General features: G+C 31.9%; 1 protein-coding gene across 3 annotated transcripts in view; it reads right to left on the bottom strand.

The window, feature by feature from the left end:
• Positions 1-740: 740 nt before the first annotated feature.
• Positions 741-16489, bottom strand: part of LOC127701020 (uncharacterized) — a 34661-nt gene continuing 18912 nt past the window's right edge. The window contains exons 5-9 of one of the 3 annotated variants that reach the window (XM_052204783.1): positions 16089-16385; positions 9600-9929; positions 2864-2977; positions 1500-1576; positions 741-1082 (exon numbers count right to left, since the gene is read on the bottom strand). In XM_052204783.1, coding sequence (XP_052060743.1) covers positions 984-1082; positions 1500-1576; positions 2864-2977; positions 9600-9929; positions 16089-16385 — 917 coding nt within the window. In that variant the 3' untranslated portion in view covers positions 741-983. The remainder of the gene's footprint in view (positions 1083-1499; positions 1577-2863; positions 2978-9599; positions 9930-16088; positions 16386-16489) is intronic. The other 2 variants (XM_052204784.1, XM_052204786.1) reach the window with 2 other exon arrangements.

Below are 16489 nucleotides of genomic sequence, written 5' to 3'. Positions count from 1 at the left end.
GCCATGTATCACCATCACTGCTGGTGATCCGATGGATAAATCTGGTGTAGAGTTGTTACTGGTTCAGACGTACTTATAAATATAATTATTTCTGTGACTGTATCTTGCATTCATTTGTAGGATCCTTTACAATAGATATCTCAGCTGATCTGTAACAATTCCATCTTCATGCCTTATATATCATGTACTGTATTACGACGCTAGATTAAAACTGACGAGGAAAGGTAACACCCGGCCACCGAAAGCTTTATTTTTGAAGACTAGGTGGTCGTGTGGTCTAGCGCGTCGGATACATTGCAGGCGATTTGGTGTCACGATATCTCAGTAGCATGAGTTCGAATCTCGGCGAGGGGAGAACAAAAAATTTGCGAAATCAAATTTACAGATCTAACATTGTTGGGCTGATGTTTAGACGAGTTGTATATATATATATATATATGTAAATATCCCTTTTTAGAATGTAAATCATTTCTATTTTCTAGCAGTTTTCAAAAAGAGCACATCATAATGAACATGTGTAATTGGTTTCTAGTTAATATGACCATAACTTCATGGTTAATCAAAACATGCACTTGATATGGGACGGCCGAATGAACAATGGATGATCGGTTGCACAGACTGGAACACGTATTGTCCCCATTCTCCCTAACATAGGCGGGCAAAAATAATTCAATATGGTTAACAATCGATTAGTGAAAATTTAATAACTATTATGGTCAAAAAGTATACCACCACCTGTATAGGATGGACTAGGAAAATATATTTATTTAACGAATAATGAGACACTTTTTTAATTATTAAACAAAAACAGTGTGTGTAACCAGATAACAGTAGGTAGATGGTGGAATGTAAAATAAGCTGCCACAAGTTGTTTTCTTCTTCAATTATCCATGTTCGAAGATGAATAGAACATAAACAAACTTAGGTTGCTTAATGGACAAGCAACTAGTAATTACAGTTTTAAACCTAATATGCACCAGCTGCTAAACGTCTTGTACTACGGAACATATTGTAAATCGTTTTCCCTTGTCACATTCATCCCTGTTGAGTGTCACCTCTTCGAATACTTCATTTCTCATCCTCTGAAAAAGAGAATATTGATTTGTTGGACAGTAGACACTATTTCCTTCTTCGATTTAACACTTGATTTTTGACTTGCCAGTAACACGACTGGTGCTTCTAGTGGAGCAGGAAATTAAGTGTGATTTTTTATGTTTCATTTGTCTGGGGATTTTTCATTTGGGCATGCATGCGTTGTCTGTTTTTTCTTCAACTTATGGTTTTTAAAGGCCCTTCGATGTCCTCTTCGCCTATTTTTTAACATTGCAGTGAAGGTGCTATCATAAAACAAGATGTGTGTTTTTTTCTCCCACAGAAAACATGTTTTATATAATGATTATGTTCTTGATACATGCGTATTTAATTTGCATTTTAGTTTGAATAAAACACAAATTGATTGTTAGTATACATTTTTTTTGTAGTCGGGTTTTATTACTTACCGCCGTGGAATATGTATTAAACTGTTTCTCATGTCTGTGGTAGAACATTTCTTTCCTCTTTTCTGTTTTCTTAGAAACTTAAAGATAAATGTTTAACCAATCAACATCAAGATAAACACATTTTATGGTATAAGGAAAATGTATTTCTTCAATGAAAAATAATTATACCAACAACATATATGTATTTTACTATTAGAACACGACGACAATTGCATGTGGATAAAATATGAACTGACTGTATAGTTATTGAAGGCTCGAATTATTTAGCATGCTTATATGCCGTCCTACACTAAAAGCAGTTGCTGTTCTGCAATGTCCAAAACGTATTATGTATAAAATTTAAATAGCTCCAAACTTTAATTTGAAATTAAATAATCAAAAACGCTTTTTGTAGGTGCAAGATAGAATAGATCGTTAAGTATTAAAATAGTACGAAGGCACAAGTGTTTAAACCTTATAATTATTCCATAAACTAGATTTATTTATAATCAGATAACATATTTGAGTTTTAAAACATATCAAATATCTTGAATACTTTCGTGATGGAGACAGACAAAGGATATATCAATCTGAATAGATAGAAATATTGAAACTGAGTGGACGATGTCCTGTTATTTTTTTTAAAAGATATTAAAAAGATTTTCAAATTTGACAGAAGATTGATTCTGTCTGTGATTATGTTATTGATACATTGTATATAACCGTGTGATCTTCGTTTACGGGTCCCTCTGGAGACAAGGACCACAATATCAATTATATATAATTTTATATTTATTTTTTATAGGTTTTAGATATATTATCCTACACAGGGAAATTTCACTCACATCAATTTCACGTGAATTTAAATTCATGTGAATCTCACGTGAAATTCACGTGAATTCTCACGTAAATCAGTTCATGTGAGTTTCACGTGGATCTTATGTGAATTTCACGTGAAAATCACAAGAATTTTTTTCATGTGAAATTCATGTAAATTTTTAAAATAACGTAATTCAAATAACATCTAAATTTTCAAATTAAATCAAAATCATGAAAAATACCTATTTTTTTTTGAAAAGTGCACGTGAAATTCATGTGAAAAATTTCCCCGTGAGATTCATGTGAATCTCAATTCATGAATTTTTTCACGTGAGTTTCATGTATAAGCGCGTTTGAGGTGAATCTCACATGAAAATTACGTGAATTTCACGTGAGCAATTTTTGCCTGTGTATATATACATCTAGTTTTCAAGTTATTGATTGTTATATGTCAGTATATATATATATATATTCCTTTACAAACAAAATATACAAATAAATGATAATGTAGACAATTGGTTTATACTAATTGAGACAATTGATTGATACTAACGAAGACAACATACCTCTATGTTTTCCAATTTTCATAAAAAAAATAACAATAACCACTAGTACAAAACCAGCGCTACAGCATGATATTATTGTTAACTTGACTTTGTCGAACTTCCTGCTTACTGTTCCTATAAAAAATATTAGAAAATGATAAGACGCTTTCAAAAGAAAACTTGACTTACTTTGAGAAAATACAGCTATACAATGTCTTTCAGAAACGAAGTCCCTTTGAATCTCGACATATCCCTTGAAATACGTAAAGCTTGAGTATATGTTAAGTATATGTATATGAGATATTTAAATTATCAAGTTTAAAGCCATCGCCGAGGCTCGGACTTTAAATTCGATAATTTAACTATCTCGAGTGGATAAATCCGATAATCCACGAGTACCTTTGTAAGAATCTGTTTCTCTAATGATTATCTAATAAATTTTATATTTTTGATAAACGAAAATCCCATTCAATTGCCTTCCACATTCTACAAAGTTGTGAGTTTCATTAACTCCGCACACTTTGATTCATTCAGTGAGCTGATAAAGGTTATGACCCTTAAACTCATCCAATCATCTTCTGAGATCATCGGGTCCGGAAAGGGTTAAATTGCTATAGAATTAGAGAAATATGTAAATAGTAATGATTGATAAGCATAATTTAGCTTATAATCATACATGCATACGTATACATGATAGTTTAAAATATATGTGTTCAGAATTGCTTTAGGATATAGACTTGCATGCATTCTTACAATAATCTAAAACCACAAAGGGTAATATGTAATGATAATAGTAAAGGAAGAGGTTAATCAAATTTTGAATTGATACAAATATTCGACTGAGAACTTACCCAATGTAATTGGAATCTTTATATATGTTCCGGACCATATGAGTATTTGGACCCTACGCGTACACGTATGGTCGGACCATGTGAGTATTATATTCGTTTGGTTATTAACGGGCCAGACCATATGAGTATTTAGACCATATAGGTATTTTTCAAATAAATTCCAACTTCCTTCGCTGGAGAACACAGCTCATTCTCCGAATCCAAACCGGCACGAGTTTATAACTGATTTCTTTATCTTTACATATTGTCTGAATCTTGGTGAATATGTTATCTTGCTTTCGCTAGAATGAATTTAGAGCGTTTTATCTCGTCGACTTTTTCGTCAGTAAGAGAATGATCCATAGGCGTTTTAGGCATGGTCCACAGGATCATGTGAGCTTATGCCATCACTTGGCGTCCGTCGTTGTCCGTCGTCTGTCTTCGTCGCCGTCGTCGTCAACTATTTAAAGAATCTTCTCCTCTGAAACTACTGGGCAAAATACCTTCAAACTTTAACTGAATGTTCCTTAGGGTATCTAGTTTATAAATTGTATCCAAAGACCCCGCCCACCAATTAAGATAGCCGCCATGGCTAAAATTAGAAAACATAGGGGTAAAATGTAGATTTTCGCTTATATCTCTGAAACCAAAGCATTTAGAGCAAATATGGCATGGGGTTAATTTGTTCATCAGGTCAAGATCTATCTGCCCTCAAATTTTCAGACAAATCAGACAACCCGTTGTTGGGTTGCTGCCCCTGAATTGGTAATTTTAAGAAAAGTTTGCAGTTTTTGATTATTATCTTCAATATTATTATAGATAGATATAAACTGTAAACAGCAAGAATGTTCAGTAAAGTATGATCTACAAATAAGTCAATATGACCAAAATTTGCAATTGACTCCTTAAGGAAATATTGCCCTTAAAATAAATTTTTCACAATTTTTCGTTAATTTTTGTAATCTTTTACAAAAATCTTCTCCTCTGAAACTACTGGGCAAAATTAAACCAATCTTGGCCTAAATCATCCTTAGAGTATCTAGTTTATAAAATGTATCCAATGATTCCGCCCACCAAATAAAAAAGGCCGCCATGGCTAAAAATAGAACATGGGGGTAAACTGCAGTTTTTGGCTTATATCTCTGAAACTAAAGCATTTAGAGCAAATCTGACATGGGAGACAGTCAGGATTCTACTTTGTCAAAATTATCTCCCAATTACGCCTGGTAATTTTTACAACCGTAGAAATGGAAGCCATTGTACGGATGACGCGCTGCCAATTTAGCTCTTGAAAACCGATATATTTATCCACATAGCACCATTACGATCCTTATATGCCAGTTGTATTTTAAAAGACAAATGTATCTACTAGCTATTGAGCGTCATTTAATGTACTTTTCTGCATTCAATCAACTTAAAACTTTTGTCTGATCGGTTGCCAGGTGATATTTTTCGAAAATTCAAAAACATTTAAAAAAAATCCTATATAAATATTTCGTGGAAGGGCAGACTAAATATTTTCAGAGGTTGAATACTATAAACCCTAGATATCACACACAAAAAGCACTTTTAGTAAAATATTTGTTATTCGAACACACCTACTCTGTCGTTGTGACTGATTAGAAAGGTATTTCACTTGACCTATATATTTCATTTTTTAGTACTGTGAATTTTTGATGTTATAAAATCAAATTGTAGCTTTAATATATAAAAATGATATAATCTTAAGCTAGATGATGTATCAAATATTTTTGCTTTGTACGTTTTCAAGACAGAATATTCAACTCAAACACACCCTAACATAAAAAGGTGCACTCGACTTTCCCTTTTCGATGCAATTGTTGCCCATTTTTTGGATTTTTTCCCCAAAAAAACATTCGCCGGGGGCAGAGATGAAAATTAATGCTTTAGAAAGATTAATCTTTTATATTTCTGTGGAATTTTTTTCGGCGGAATTTATGCTTATGCACAAAAGAGATCCACTTGGATTTGAACCTGCCACAATCGACTGTTTTATGAAAATTTGTCTATAATTTAAAAGTTTACAAATATCTTGAAGCTGCATGCTATAATTCAAATAAAAACACGTATCTAAGATGCATAAAATCCTAAATTATGCACCTTTATTAAACTTTTAAAGCCCATAGAAACAGATGTAAAAAGTTAAATCACAAAAATACTGAACTCCGAGGAAAATTCAAAACGGAAAGTCCCTAATCAAATGGCAAAATCAAAAGCACAAACAAATCAAACGAATGGACAACAACTGTCATATTCCTGACTTGGAACAGGCACTTTCTTATGTAGAAAATGGTGGATTGAACCTGGTTTTATAGCGCTAAATGTAAACAATTCAAATATACCAATTTTGCTTTTTTACCTTCTCTAACAAAGAGTTCCATTTCTTTTGTTTAATTTCAACTGGGTTTCCGCCTGGGATAAAAATGTTCATCAGGTCAAAATCTATCTGTCCTGAGATTTTCAGACGAATCAGACAACCCCTTGTTGGGTTGCTGCCCCTGAATTGGTAATTTTAAGGAAATTTTGCAGTTTTTAGTTACATGTATTATCTTCAATATTATAATAGATAGAGATAAACTGTAAACAGCAAAAATGTTCAGCAAAGTAAGATCTACAAATAAGTCATGACCAAAATTTTCAATTGACCCCTTAAGGAGTTATTGCGCTTTTACACTATTTTAAGTATTTTTCGATCTTTTACAAAAATCTTCTCCTCTTAATCTACTTGGCCACACAATTATTATTAGAGTATCTTGATTGAAAAATGTATCTGATGACCCTGCCCTACAACCAACATGGTCGTCATGGGTAAAAATAGAATATAGGTGTTTACTATAGAAGTCTATGGGAAAAATGTAAAAAAAACAATTTCAAATGGTCACAACTTGAAAACTAATTTAAATAATGATAAGGGGTCTTCAGTAACTGTAAGACTACAATGGGATGACTTGATTTTTTTCCAGGGGGGATGCAATTTTTTGTTAATTGTTTTGAATATCATTATAGATTGAGATATACTGTAAACAGCAAAAATATCAAGCAAAAAAAGATCTACAAATAAATCAACATGACCAAAATTGGCAATTGACATCTTATTGGAGTTATTGTCCTTTAAAGTCATTTTCTGCAATTTATTGGTAATTTTTGTAATTTTTTTCAAAAATCTTCTGCTTTTAATTTAATTCCTGGGCCAAATAAAACCAAACTTGGCTTCAATCATTATAAGGGTATCTTTTATGATTTTAACCGTATTTTACATGATTTCCAAAACCACAGTAGATCCAGGTGAGGGACACAGGCTCTAGAGAGCCTCCAGTTTTCTTTTTTCTTAGTGTTTAAATTATTTTTTCAGAAACACAATTCCTTCTAATATCAACTTATTTTCACATAATTGTTGTGTTCTTTCTCCTTTTCGTACGATTTTTCTGTTATTGTAAGATCGTATAAATAGGATCAAAAACACATTATCTAAGACATTTCAATTTAATAAAAACACAATATTTTTTTTTAAAAGGAAAGAAAGAGGGTTCAATGAACAAAATTCCTGTGAGTTAAGCAACTGACTTCTTGTTTTACAGTTCATTTAGATATTTCTAGAAGTTATTTTCATAAGTCGACATATAGAGTTTCGTACAAATGTAAGGACAAATCAATAATGACCATGTAAAAATGGTTTTACTATAATTCTTACCTGTAAGTAAAATTCACTTTATTTCATTAATCATGTAACAATGATTACAATTTGATTGGATAAGTAAAAAAAAATCATTTTTATAAACTCCTAATCTATGGGACACCTTTTGATCGTGTTAATTAACCGGACCATACGCGTATGGTCGGACTATATGAGTATATACGCATATGGTCATCACCATACGCGTATGGTCCAAATACTCATATGGTCCGGAAGATATACATGTACATAGTGAAATTAAAGGTTACACTTGTAACAAAGCTCTAATGAGAGTCTTACATGTTTAACATGGTTTAAGAGATATTAACTTAACTATGACAATCTGTTTTATTATACTTTATGCAAAATTCTTATATCATCCATTCATTTCATTTGACACGCGGCATTTGTTAATTTTCATTAACCTCTCATAAGCCCCACCCATCCATAGCAACATGTGATAATATTGGCAACGGGTGTTAATGCCTAAAATAAAAATCCGCTGAGCCCGAAGTTTGCCGATTCGGAACAATTTCTTAACACCCGCTCTGGCCGAGGTTTACCGATTCTTGTTTTTACCTCATTTCCGTCGTTTTGTTGTTGTTATTTGTAAACTATCTTAATTTATGAATTTATCTTTTTTTTTGTCCTTCTAATAACATAGTGAACACTTGAATCATAAGGCATTCAGTATAATAAAAAAAACATACTGCCCTTGGATGAACGTGTTCGGGTGATTAACACACTCAGTGTAAAAATTATCACCCGCGTCTTGGTTGATATTTTTTTTCCCTTGTATGTAAATCTATCTTAACACCTTCATCCAAGGGCAGTATGTTTATAATAGTTTTTAATAGGTTCTGTTGTTGAATTATTAAACATCACACTATTTCATTTGCAAAACATCACAAAACAGGACAAGCTACGCCTATAAAAAGTAGATCTCGATTTTACTTTTTTCTTTTGATAACGTTTTAACAATATTTTTCGGAAAAGATAACAGTTATCGTTATTATACAACTAAGATTTAAAAAACTATTTACATTAGTCTCATCAAATAATTTATTAAAATATGGTAATTATTGAGTACTGCATGGGCCTCATTTAAGTTTAAGGATAATTGGTGTGGGTGGAGCAATACATGCATTGTGTACAGTTACGGTTATAGTTATGGTTACAAAGATAACAATTTAAATGAGTAAATAGGTTTTAATCATAGCTTATAGTATATCTGATGATAATGAATGTCTATGAAATTCAAGATTTCCGAACGCATTCAATCCTCCCAATCATAATTGCTTTGTTAATTAAGGGCGAACGACATTCAGGATTTCAATGTTTGAATCATGTATCATTCATACTGAAGAGGGGTATTTGAGATTCGATTTATTTACCCATAAATCCTTTCATCATTTGAATTTACGTTTCTTTTTTTCTTAATGAAAAGTTATTAAATATATGTCGTTCTTTTCTTAACTTTTATATACAGTATCATTTTGTTCTCTATCGTAAGAATAAGCGTTGACTTTTATATAGATATTCTATACATGCAATTGTAGCCACATGATGTTTTGATTTCTGACCTTGTTGGGTATCGAAAATCTGCTGAGGCTACAGTTTAAATGTGCCAGCTTTTAAATCAAATTTTCAAATTTGAAAAGTCGTTTATGTAGATCTTTAGTTTTCTCGTTTCTCGTTTTGTATATAGATTAGACCGTTGGTTTTCCTGTTTGAATGGTTTTACACTAGTCATTTTTGGGACCCTTTATAACTTGCTGTTCGGTGTGAGCCAAGGCTCCGTGTTGAAGGCCGTACTTTGACTTTTAATGGTTTACTTTTACAAATTGTGACTTGGATGGAGAGTTGTCTCATTGGCACTCATACCACATCTTCTTATATCTCTTTAGTATTAATATCAAAAATCAAGAGATTTTGGTATAGTTGTGAGTGAGAAAATAATCCTCCATTGACCTCAGGACGAGGATGTAATCAACTTCAGCTCACCATATGGCTTTCGACGATAAGCTTAACCCATATTATATGAGACTCCAGCCTTATTTAAACAAAACCTCTACCCCTAAAAAAATAGAATAAAAATAATTACGAATGACGGCAACTAACTATGACCCCTGGATTGAGGCGTCTGACTTGAAAAAGGCACATAACGAAATTTTCCAAAACTTAAAATTTTATTATAGGTGACTCTGTTGTGTTGTATCTTATATACGCTTACGTCTTTCTGGTAATATGACTGTACAGTAACTTGTCCCATAATCATTAGACACTTCAAGCATGTAGCTTCTCGTGTCTTGCTGATCAACACCTGACATCTCCAAAACAATGTTGGTTGAATTCAGTTGTACTTGATGGTTATACATTTCTACCATTGTTTGACTTTCAGTTATAGTTACTTTGTGTTTTGGAGACTGTTTTACAGGCAGTTCCGCTTCCGAATCAAGCCAGTTATAAGATACGTTACTTGAACTGTAAACGTCAACTTGTAATTTGACAGAACCATCTGCATAGTCAGTTCCCACAGTTTCGCGAAGACATTCGGGAGTTCCTATTTTAAATGAAAATGATATTATAAATCTTATAACATATTTGAACATTTGAGTTTTTATTCACAAGAACCGGGGCAAAGTCCTCTCTTTTTTTTTTTTGGTTTTGATTTTTTTTGTGGTAAATATTCTAAATATATCAACTTATTTTCCCTTATTTAATGTGTCCTGGCTCTTCTGATCCATACGATATAACAATGATAATGTTATATTTATGCTGCACCTCTATTCTTATTTTCTACAAGGCATTGAAGATTGAACATGGAAAATTTACTAAATAAAAATAATCATACAAAAAAGAAAAAAATGCTTGTACAGTATCTCATAAATCTTTTAAGATTGGCACATACAATGTTAATGTAATGTTTCTTGTTATCTGTTTTATGTACCTGTATGCATATTTTCTTGTGTAAATATATGTAATTGTATGTGGTGAGACTATAATAAAATATTGAATCTTGAATCTTGAATCCTTGCACCTGATTTAAAAGTGAACTATTAAAAAAATGGACTACAAAAAATATGCTTTTTGAATTTTTATATTAAATTGTTGACCACAAAAACGACAAATACTGAAAGGTTAAATAAGCAGTCGAAGAAGTTGATACTATAAATTCGTAAATACAAATAGTATCCCATGATAAGTCCGTTGTGTCCCAACTATTTGAGAGAAATTGACTCGGAAATGTCGCTAGTCTTTAATTCAAAGTATTAAAATTTATCATAAAATGATGGAAATATTAAATATAAAGGGAGACAAGAAACACAATTTTACCATAAATAAACTTGATAATCTAGCCTTTTCAATAGTCGTCTGGCGCGAAAAGGACGATAACTCAATTTTAGAATTTAATATTTTCGGAGACGGTCAATTTCCGGAATTGCATGCTTTATCATCATGGTTTTTTCTTTGGCCGTCGATGACGACACTATTGCTGCATTCTTTGACAATAAGGTATATTTAACAAGACAGTATTATCAATGTATTATCGTGGTATACATATATGTTAGCAATGTTAGATACCTGAATCAATTGTTATTTTGGCAAGGACAATTGATCACTTACCCTGAAAACATGATTTTGTACAAGTTCACTTATCGGCATCTCCGGGCGGCAAAGCAGATCAATTTCCTGATTATTTTTACTACGGCATTCTGATTTTTAATAAATGCTACATATTACCGCTTTTTTTTAAATCAATTTTTGTTTATATTATCAACAAATAAGAGTAACATACTAGGTCGAGTTGTCGTTCGTAGTGTATAGTTTGTTCCAAACCAGTGTTTGTTTCTTGTCAGGTTGGCAGTTGTTTATTAACAATAAAGTTGTTGCAACTAAAACACATGTTATCTTCAGTGTGTGTGTGTGTTTTTTTTCTAATTAGTAATTGTTTATAAAACAAATTGTTTCTAAATACATTTGGCAGATAGGATTATCAAGTAATTGTTATTTCCCTTGTTTAAAAAATATAAATTGCGTGTTTCTATATTTAACGATTTACATGACACTTATTCAGTACATATTTGTTAAATTGAATAGATATTGCTAGTTTGAATTCATTTGTTAAAGATATTTATTTAGGTTCTAAAGTTTAGTATTTGCATCCTTGCTAATCATTTATAATCTTCGTTGAAAGACTTAATCATTTTATATAAGTTGTTTGGAATTATAATACCGAATTAATTTCTTTAAAAACATTAAAACTTGAAGGCGCTTTGCAGGGCTGACTAGGCGAAGGCTATATAGCCAGTCAAGGTGGTTTTAAACTTCCATCATCATCGATGAATTGTCTGTGGACTGACGTTCAGTCCAACCATGGGAAGCTGTGATCTTCCAAAATCTCCTGCCATATGCGTTCTTAAAACGGATAATTATTGCAGTCATTCAATGCTCCATTACTTTTGGTCTACATGATACAAATTGTACTTATTGAATAAATTATATATTGTTTTCATTGTTTTTTTTTAGTTTTTTTTCTTTTATTTAGATAGCGCTATTACATTAGGCACCAATCGGACTTCTTATTTATCAGTTCACAAACTAGAACAAGCTGTGGTCCGCATCCCCTGCAGAATTGCTCCTTCTACATACATGACCCCAACCCCTCTTCTTTTTTGGCTATCAGTAAGGAGGTGGACAGGGATCATTGATTCCCAGTTCCCTCCCCAAACTCCTACTTCACTCCGTATTCTGTTCCTCTGCACTCCTATTTTTTCGTCAACATGAATTATCCCAGTTATAACAACCCTTTCCTCACGGTTAACACCACCCTGACTCCAGCTTTCATCTATCCAATTCCCAATTCCAGCCCTCTCATTCCATAGTTCCCATAATTCTGTCCACCCCCTTATCAGTGTCACAATGACTCGCACCCATTAACAACCCACCATTTGGCTACAAAATATATTATACTACCTGATTTGTTTCCTATATGCAAAAATTACGAGTCAGGACTTTTGCTTTAATAATGGCCATTTTTTTTTTAACACATCTCGTTTTTAACTCCCATGCGTATTTTTTACTGTCAACTATATATATATATATGGCCTCAACGCATACAAGAACAATACAAAATATCTCTTCACAAATGTGTTGTCAAAATAATAAAAATGTACTCTTTCAATAAATAATCTTGCAATAAATTCATAGTCACTTTTAAAATTTTCCATAGAATAAATTGAAAAAGATTCAGACTTTCATACACTCAATTGAATTTTTAATAATTCAATGTCTTAAATTGTCATTCTTGCCTATTTATTTGAAGGCGCCCTTATTACCCTATAATGAATCTTTTTTTTTAAATCCACAAAGATTACATAGCAAATAAATATTAAGGCTTTTTATTAAAGTTTACTTTGCGGTTCCAATGTGAGGAACTAATTATAAAACACGGGTAAGCAAACTAAATACCTAGAAGATGTTTAAAAAAATAGACTATAGTTGATGAGATAACTCCTCATGTAACAAGATTTATCTCTCCTGTGATTAAAACAAATTAAGATTGAGATTGAATTGTCTCCCTTTGATAACAGCCAGTACCAAAGTACAATTATTTTTTTGTGATTTTTTATTGATTAACAATAGTTAAATAAAAGAAAAAGGATAATACTTTCAATTTCGAGGTCTCACAAAAGCTTTTTTACCTGTTATTCTAATTTTACATTAAAAACCCAAATTTAGATGAAAAGGCTACAACTTGATATCTTTTAACCCTGGTTGTATTTTAAATTTTATCAGCACACGTGTCGTACACACAAATATAATTCTAAATCATAATATATTTTTTCATTCAAAATCATTTGATTATTATCTTTAAAACTATACTTGATTTATCCCTTTGAACAAAACTATGAAAAGCATGTACTATGTATTAAACACGGATCTAGTTTGAACATATTGTATTTGCTAAATCGAAGTAAAATGGATGAGACACACGTAAATCATACTTATTTAGTCTTCGACAGATTACAATATGATAATATACATACTATAATAATATAAGCATGCATGTAAAACGAACAAATTTATTGGATTCTATACGAACTCTAAATAAAAAGATTGAGAAATCATATTATACTGTGATGATGAGTTAGGATTTGATGATGGATCCGTTCCAGTATCAATGGATACTTCCAACAGTAAGATAGTATTTTTAGTGCACGATTTGTTAGATTTATACTTTGGTTTTATTTCTTTTGTTTGTTTGTTTATTTCTTGTTTTGTTTTATTTTATTTTGTTTTGTTTTGTTTTGTTTTGTTTTGTTTGGTTTCGTTTTGTTTTCAATTTTGTTTTGTTTTGTTTTGTTTGGTTTCGTTTTGTTTTCAATTTCAATTGTATTTAATTATTTTTAATTGATATTAAGGTCATTATAGGTTGCACTTCTGTAAATATAGACAATGCAATTTCCCATAGGAACTCCTTTTGCGGCTAAAGCTGTGCCATTTTTACTATGAAGTTTTGAAAAAAATTATATCCTTGAACGAAAAGTTGATATGCACTACTTTTTTATTCAAAGGTCAAAACATAGGGCTGTGCGGCATATTTTCAACATTTATATGACCCGAACTTCTAAGAGTTCAGACTTATACTAAAATTCTGTACTATCCCTACCTCCACTTTGGGTGTCCCTCAGAATTCAATATTCGCGCTACCATCTGTTTTTATACTGGTAACATTCCCAAGTTATTTCTCTAAGAGATAAAACATAGAGATCATATCTGGGAACCAGTACGTAAACAAAATTAAATATCTATGAATATTATATATCTCCCCAAAAGAGGCGTGGCTTGTGAAACAGCTGTATTTACAAAGTGCAACCTATGCAAACATTTATTAAAATAGAAAACGCTTGAAAACCAATTTCTCACAACAATACTTATTTATCAGAATTAAAGCCTAAAAGGAATCACTACATATACTCTAAATTTTCTTTAACAGTACATTTTATACCCCCACCCTGTTTCTAATATATGAACTAGAAGAGTTTAAACAAAGCCATATTTGCAAATCATAGACCGGAGTTTTCCTATTTTAAAACGTTCGGAATTGCGACCAAGGTTCAGGTCGCACTTTATTCCCCTCAAAAAAATATTGTTTATCGCCTGTGCGTAGCTTGTCAATATATATAGTTCGTGTCGTTAGATATTTTCTAGGATATAACTTACCTATTTATGTTTGAATATTCATTTCCTTGACACTATTATTTAATTATTAGTCCCCTACCGACGAAGTCGAAGATGACTCTAGGTTTGCACTCCGTTCGTCTGTCTGTCTGTCTGTCTGTCTGTCTGTCTGTCCATCCGTCAGTCCGGCAAATCAGTTTTCCACACTTTTTTTCTTCGTGCTTGAAGTTATTGATTTAAATTTTGGTATATAGTTTTATCCTGACAAGTTACAAATCAAGTTTGAATTATATTCCGGTCTGATGATTTTGTGCAGAGTTATGGTCCTTGGACTTAGAAAATTCACTCAAATCATCAGTTTTCCGCACTTTTTTTTGTCATGCTTAAATATATTTATCTAATAACTGGTATATAGTTTTATCATGACATGTCACAGATCAAGTTCGAATTTTGTTCCGGTCTGATGATTTTGTGCAGAGTTATGGTCCTTGGACCTAGAAAATTCACTCAAATAATCAGTTTTCCGCACTTTTTTTGTCATGCTTGAAGATATTGATTCAATAATTGGTATTTAGTTTTATCATGACAAGTTACAGATCAAGTTCGAATTTTGTTCCGGTCTAATGATTTTGTGCAGAGTTATGGTCCTTGGACTTTAGAAAATTCACTCAAATAATCAGTTTTCCACACTTTTTTTCGTCATGCTTGAAAATATTGACTTGATATTTGTTATAAACTTTACACCATGACAAGTTATAGATCAAGTTAGCATTTTGTTCCAGTACAATGAATAGGGGACTATGTATTGCCATGCAATACTCTTAGAATGCTTGTTTCCTTTTGTATACATTCCCCGCCTATTTTGTTCAGTCATTTTGAATATCGTCGTGACGTCACGAAAAACAAGAATAGATAACCCTAATATCGTCGATCTCCTATGTGGGAGGTGAAGAACACCTACAGAATAGGAAAACACGTTTTGGTTTGTTTACTTGTCACTTAACGGGATTTGTGTTTTCCAGGCTTTGAAACACTAATTAACACGAATTTTTAAAGTGCAAGGAGAAATTATTACGTCATATCCAAGAAAAATATCTAACGAAACGAACTATATACATTGACAAGCTACGCACAGGCGATAAACAATGATTTTTTTGGGAAATAAGTGCGACCTGAATCTGGGTCGCCATTCTGAACGTTTTGAAATAGGAAAAATCCGTAGCTCTTTGGTCCGCAAATTGTCAAAAATTATAATAAGGACCTATGAGCTACGGTTCCGCAGCTAGTCTTAAATGATTCTCTTGGAAAACATTATTTATTAGATTTTAGAATAAAGGTAAACCATGAATAATTTATAAGATTACTTTTTTTTCGAAACATAGTTTAGAAATGAACTATTTAATAACGACATCATGGCTCTTAATACTTCAATTATGATTTGAAAAACATATCTCTTCAGTAATATATGGAAGATATTAGTAATAGAGCTAATGTTATGTTAAAGGCTTACTTTAAACGTACTGATATTTGTTATTACCTTTAAACAGAACATTTGCAAACCCAGTTTGAAAATTTGTGTCTCCATCTTTTGTCATGTGATTCACAACCTTGCAAATATAGATCCCGTCCAAACTGTACGTAGAATCAAGCCCAGTTTTCCCGTCCAAAGCGTTAAAATTAAGAATTCCTTTTTCTGTCCCTTTTAAATATCGTAGGTGTTTTCGCTCTGGTGATCTGTGTTCCCATCTTGAGTAGCTTATGTTATCTGGAAAACCAGTTGCATTACACAACAAAGAACCATTATCAAGCTGAATAACGGAAATTTCTGGTGCCTCTGAATCATATAGGTAAAATTTACATAAATAATATTTGAGTATTTTCAGATTCATTTTGAAGGTATTTTTGTTGAAATATTTACCCTTCTCCAGTTCGAAACTA

The sequence above is a fragment of the Mytilus californianus genome, unplaced genomic scaffold (assembly GCF_021869535.1).
Source record: "Mytilus californianus isolate M0D057914Y unplaced genomic scaffold, xbMytCali1.0.p SCAF_5, whole genome shotgun sequence".
In the NCBI taxonomy this organism is placed as follows: domain Eukaryota; kingdom Metazoa; phylum Mollusca; class Bivalvia; order Mytilida; family Mytilidae; genus Mytilus; species Mytilus californianus.
The sequence above is the reverse complement of the archived record's forward strand: the minus strand, read 5'-3'. Positions and strand labels throughout refer to the sequence as shown.